We start from the raw sequence: 5,669 nt of genomic DNA on the forward strand, positions 1-5,669 counted from the left end.
ACGGGAACTGTTCGGATTCGATTAGAGAGCGAGGGGAGTTGGTGGAGGAATCCTCGATTTTTCAGTCGATGGGGTGAAGAGTCGATAGAAAACATCGATTAAAAATATAAATTTCAAAGAAAATATCAAAAATAGCTCTTCGTTGAATCCTCAAACATGAAAAAAACCAAATGAAGAGTCGATAAAATCCGTTGCATACAGAACAGCATCGATATATCGCAGATAAGCGTATTAACAGCGAAAACATCGATTGAAGACAGGCCCATTTTTTTTAATGCTTCATATTTTCACGTGTACAAAAAAACGCAAATACATCGATATATTTCGATATTGACATTGAAGCACGGATTATCGTAGCCTGAATATCGATATCCCTGACTCATTGATGTATCGAGCTCCCCAGTACGTTGACACGTGATTGGTCGGCTTTCTTGAGGCCGTTAGAGGGGGAACTAGTGGAGAACGACATGTTGAGGGGATGGGAGGTAGTGTGAGCGCACGTAGATCTTCCTGGAAGTCGTAAACAATTGTTGGTGGCATTACCTGGGGATTAAAGGGTTGAGGGGCGTGTGAGAGCTTGATTTTTATGGTCCTGAACTTTATCGTTCACGCAGGAGAAAGGAGATTGTGGGGAATGAGGTGACGACATTGAGAGTTTTTTGGAGAAACATGGACGACCCGGGGATCAAAGGGGTCACGATGATGCCGCACCATGTGCAGCAGGAGCTCTGCAGGACGAGATCATCTTACAGACAGGGAAAGAGACTCACCGCGGTTAAGGTAGCATTGTATCCTAATTTGAAAATTAAGGATTGAGAATTGATGGGAGGAGTGGGGGAAATTGTTTGTGCTGACTTATTTATTTAGGGGAAGGAGTTTATCATTTTTTCTCATCATGGACTTTTTTTTCTGGTGGAGAAGTGTTCTACGAAGTAACATTCAGACATTTACTGTTGGAATTTTTTTATGTGGAATAACTTGCGAATTAATAGTTAATAAATTAACTAATTAACATTTATAGGACATTTCTCTATAGAATCAGGTGCAGTGATGCCAATAACGTAGATTAAAATTAATTAAAAACAACTTTCAGGAAAAATTAATCTCAGTATTTTAATTAATAAATTTATTTATCAATTCGAATCCTAGACGATGACATTTCCTTGACAATCTAGATCTAATTAACAGGTTTACACAATCAATGATGAATCCATGCATTTAATAGTATGTGGAGTACCTAAAATAAATCTAATTGAAGAACTCAAGAAGTTGCTATCACCTTACGGTGAAGTTAAAAAATGTGAATTACTCATTGAGTATCCTGTTGAAGAATTCACTGAGAGCTTCCACGTTCAGTTCGAGAGAATCCAGAGTGCCAGGTACAAATTGCAATAATTCCAAGCACCCTCACTACTAATTACCATTGGCTTCGGTATCTATTTTGATTCTCACAGAATTGCAAAACGATTGGTCGACAACAAGAACTTTTATGGAGGAGTTCTGCACGTGTGCTATGCTCCGGAGCTGGAAAGTATTGCTGAAACACGGAGGAAGTTGATTCAAAGGCAGAAAGATGTTATCGTGAGGATCAGAAGACATGAGGAAGATCCTACGAGTGTGGAAAAGGATCAGTTTGTCCCTAGGTATGAGAAAAATTGATATTAATAATTAAATCTTTGTCTGGACATTGCTATGGAGATGTTGAAACTCAATTAAATTCTATTTTTTTAATCTTTTGTAGTTATTTAAATTTAATAGTTATGAGGATAATCGTGAATTGAGTTGCAAGTCTAAATGTTAAAATTTTATCAATTTATTTGGTACAATATCTGTGCTTTTTTGCTCGGCAGAGAACAGTATCACAGACAGAAGAAATACCCAGCTCTTCCTCTCACAGATGAGAGGCTGTCTCATCAGTACCCTAACGAGTCGTTTACCTCCATAAACGATGGAATTCCAAGGACGATAGACCCTCGACCAGTCTCTGAGCCTAGTCTGCCCCCCAACAAAAGGATGAAATCAGAAAAGCAAATGAAAAAGAAAGGACACGTTAGGGCTAACGTCAGACTAGTTCGACCAAAATTAATTGATACAAAGAAGTTGCCCCACTTCGAGTCCCTCGGACCGGAGAAAAAAATCTTTCCAGTTGTGAAGAAAGTGGACAGGGGAATAACAATTAAATTACTACCCCATTCCGATGACAAAAGAAACCGAATTGTGATGAAACAAGCCAGGTAAGTGTCTCACTGATATTAAAACTGAGGGAATTTTTGTTAGAAAATAGTTTGTGTTTAAAATACAATTATTTTTTTTCCCACAGTACAACTAAATTGGTGAACTCCAGTGATGATCTCCGAGCTTCAATCACCTCAGTAAAGTCATCAATTCGCCAAGCAATGCAGAAAAATTAATCCAATTATTTTATCAAAAATTTTTTACACTCATTTATTCAAAAGACAGAAAATAAAAACAAAATCCTCCCCTAAGCATACGAGGACTGCATTAAAAGTATGAATAATGCTGTTCAAATTACATCCCTACAACGTTTGCAATTTAAAAGTATAAATTCAGTCACACAGTGGCACTAATTACTCCCTAGAAAATTCTCCAGTACCACAAATTACTTAAATAATTTGAAGGGTCAATTAATTAATAAATCAATCCTCCAATGATTTTTTTTGTTTGAAAACTGCAAGGATCAATTAATTAATGAACTTATTTTTATTTAATTAGTTTTTGGAATCGAAAAAATTAATTAATTAATTTTCTTAATTGTCAAAGACCCTAAAAAACACTCAAAAAAATTTCAAATCTCTCCCCCACTCTAAATTTAAATGACGACAGTCATGTCAGGATCCCACTGAGTTCCATTCCCTTTGACCCTGGTCCTAATCCTCTTTACGTTAGGTGGAGTGTTCTCCTGCTGCCCAGGCTTGGTGGAGAGTCCTTTCGTCCTGAGCACTTGCTGTGGAGACTTGCTGGGAACACCTGATTTATGATTCGACCTGCAGGCTAAGGGGGGCCTGCTCTTGCCTCCCTCGATGCTGATCTCCTCGAAGACGCCCTTTACCTCCTTCTTGGTTGTCTTGATGTGTTTATTGACCATCTGAACACTCAACTTGTCGTCTACCCTGATGATTGGCTTGCTGGAGTCACACTGCGACGATTTCACAACTGTTTCATCATCAAACTCTATCATAACCTCTTCAGGACGAGTGGAGCCTTCCCTGGGGACTTCCTGGAGGTCTACTCGAGGGAGGGGAGACACTGAGTCCCTCCAGACTCGAATTAGCCCTTTTTCACCTGCTGTGGATGGCTTTTGGGGCATTTTCCAGGGGTTGGGAGTGACTTGGGGCGCCTCTTCGGAGGATTTATCTTTCACATCTCCTTCCTCGAGTTCTGGGATTCCTCTGACGTTTGAAATCACTGTTATCTGACTCTCTGATTCACTCTCCTCTGAAGTAGCGGTCTCATCGTGGGCGTCATCCTCATTTCGGTCTGAATTATCCAAGTCACAGGCTCGCATGCACTCCTCAAGGTTCTTCGACGCTGTCAGAATGATTGTGGGAATCGTGGGGACTGTTTGGATCTCGGGGATGTTGAATTCATCTGTTGTTTCGCAGTAGGATATTTTGCTGGTCGTGTCGGTGGAGGTTGATTGTTCTGGAGAGGGATGAAAAGACTTAGAACGAGAGACGGGGGTTCTGTCGAAGATTGTGGCTGGGGAACGGGGGTCGAAGGCGTCCGGGGTCAACATGTCTGGACCCTCTTGAACCATTACTATTGGGCTTATGTATCCGGATGTCGATTTCACCTGCAAATTAAATTTTGTCTTTTAATTTTATGTTGATTATTCTTTTTGAATCATTTTGCCTATATTTCAGTTGCGTTATTTTGCTTTCTAGTCGACTTTTTTGGGGAATTTTATAGGTTAGAGGAAGAACTCCTTAAAAAGGAAAATGAAATTCTGATAATCAATCAATTACGAAATTTTTAAAAGGATGTTATGAACTCATAAATATTTTTGGAGATTTAAAAAATAAGAAGGAATTTCGTTCTCTTTTTAATGCTAATGTTTCTTCCTGAACTTTAATTCGTTAATTGCCATGGGAAATATAATTACCATAATTGGAGTGCGTTCGTGATTGACATTTGGAGACCTCGGGTCAGGGACTCTCTTCTCAGGAGTAATTGCAGGCAGAATCAGATCCAAATTGGTCTCCAAGTACTGCTTGACACGAAGGTACTTAGGAATGGCACTGGCGACTTTCTTTTGAGCTCTCGGGGGTGTCGAGGCAATCTGAACATAATGATACACATCATAGAAAAACAGGTTTATGACAATACCGTCTTCACAACAAATTCTTTTGAATTTTTCAACTGCGTTTTTTCTTTCAACAACAAACCGAGCAAATATATACTGAGAATAAATAGTAAAAAATTATATTCTATCGATTGTTTCTACACAACATTTTCCCTTAAAGACTTCAGAAGTTGTCAAGAGATCGAGCTAAATGTTAATGAAAATTCAATGGATGTTGTTTTTTTTTCGTTGTATTTTTATATTTCTGATCGTCTCACCTCGATGGGTGTCCTCGTGATGCCTGCAGTGGCCGACCTAGGGTCATTTGACACTTTCTTGGACATCACAGGCGTGCACATCTGATTCTTCTCAATAGTACTCATCTTCACCTGCATGTTGACACTCGACTTTCCGTCATTCCCCGATTCAGGGAATATTTTGCTCGAGAAATTGCCCATTTCCAGAACAAAAGCGAGACAAGTCCCACAACAATTGGACTCAGAAATGAAAATCCCAACGGCCGTTACGCCTGATTCTGCCAATATTCACTACTTGACCTCCAAACGTGTCCAGGAAATTAGTTCATTGACTCATCGAATCAATCCCCATTGATTGCTTCTGTTCCTAATTACTCCCACCGTAGAATGAGGGGGTTTTGGCTGATTTATGGGGATTTAAAATGCAGGAAAATACACAAACAAGATGATCACGCTGCTGGGACCCTTTAACTCTGGCTCATCCCCTCTCTCCCAAATATCCGACCGTTCAAATGGACCAATGAGACTGCAGGAAACGGAGGGGCCCGAATGACGCGCCTCTATTGGTCGATAGGAAAATACGTCACTCATTTAAACCGTAAAACAATAATGATTTATTTAATTCCAACGAAAGAGTCGAATGAAAATATTTCTTTGCTGAATAGATCAATAACAATCAATTTTCCTCAAGATTTTCTACAAAATTATTAGACATCAGACTACAGGATTTTTGAAGGACGATCCTTCGCAGTAGATCGGATAGTCGGATAGTCCGACAATCATTAATTTATCGCCCGTCCTCACCCAAGAAGCCTGAAAACCTGTGGGTCATGGGTGCGTCCCCAACCTCCATTTTTTTCTCCCTTTCTTCCCCTCCCTTTAACTAAATAAAATATAAACAGACTACCCACAACGTTCTCACCCCTGCATAACCCAAGCCAAACATCATCGCTCAAATAAATAACCTCTTATTGACTCCCCGCCCCAGGAAGTGACGCACCATCATCCCCAAGGCGCACGCATCAAATGATTGTGGTCAGCTGTTCGCGAGTGCCGCAGTGTGTCGGAGCCGTCCAGTTGACCATGCCATATCCCCCCTATCCAACTGA

General features: G+C 40.1%; 2 protein-coding genes across 3 annotated transcripts; one reads left to right on the top strand and one right to left on the bottom strand.

Moving 5' to 3' along the window:
* Positions 1–4: 4 nt before the first annotated feature.
* On the top strand, positions 5–2,511 carry LOC135163241 (uncharacterized protein). Of its 2 annotated transcripts, XM_064122496.1 has the most exons (6): positions 5–529; positions 615–780; positions 1,189–1,379; positions 1,455–1,643; positions 1,851–2,234; positions 2,321–2,511. In XM_064122496.1, exons 2-6 carry the CDS (start codon positions 670–672, stop codon positions 2,409–2,411), a joined length of 966 nt encoding a protein of 321 aa, XP_063978566.1. In that variant the 5' UTR covers positions 5–529; positions 615–669; the 3' UTR covers positions 2,412–2,511. The 2 variants fall into 2 exon arrangements, with proteins under 2 accessions (XP_063978566.1, XP_063978567.1); XM_064122497.1 differs by having other exon boundaries at positions 5–788.
* LOC135163234 (uncharacterized) lies at positions 2,417–5,053 on the bottom strand. The gene is made up of 3 exons (XM_064122486.1): positions 4,582–5,053; positions 4,124–4,300; positions 2,417–3,814 (listed from the first exon to the last, which is right to left on the bottom strand). Exons 1-3 carry the CDS (start codon positions 4,759–4,761, stop codon positions 2,831–2,833), a joined length of 1,341 nt encoding a protein of 446 aa, XP_063978556.1. The 5' UTR covers positions 4,762–5,053; the 3' UTR covers positions 2,417–2,830.
* Between the last annotated feature and the right edge of the window lie 616 nt (positions 5,054–5,669).

The sequence above is a fragment of the Diachasmimorpha longicaudata genome, chromosome 6 (assembly GCF_034640455.1).
Source record: "Diachasmimorpha longicaudata isolate KC_UGA_2023 chromosome 6, iyDiaLong2, whole genome shotgun sequence".
In the NCBI taxonomy this organism is placed as follows: Eukaryota; Metazoa; Arthropoda; class Insecta; order Hymenoptera; family Braconidae; genus Diachasmimorpha; species Diachasmimorpha longicaudata.

Coding starts and splice junctions, on each gene's coding strand:
- LOC135163241 (XM_064122496.1), top strand. CDS start 670: ATGGACGACCCGGGGATCAAAGGGGTCACGATGATGCCGCACCATGTG. Junction 781..1,188: donor AGAGACTCACCGCGGTTAAG/GTAGCATTGTAT, acceptor TCTAATTAACAG/GTTTACACAATCAATGATGA. Junction 1,644..1,850: donor AAGGATCAGTTTGTCCCTAG/GTATGAGAAAAA, acceptor TTTGCTCGGCAG/AGAACAGTATCACAGACAGA.
- LOC135163234 (XM_064122486.1), bottom strand. CDS start 4,761: ATGGGCAATTTCTCGAGCAAAATATTCCCTGAATCGGGGAATGACGGA. Junction 4,301..4,581: donor TCACGAGGACACCCATCGAG/GTGAGACGATCA, acceptor CATTATGTTCAG/ATTGCCTCGACACCCCCGAG. Junction 3,815..4,123: donor ACGAACGCACTCCAATTATG/GTAATTATATTT, acceptor TTTAATTTGCAG/GTGAAATCGACATCCGGATA.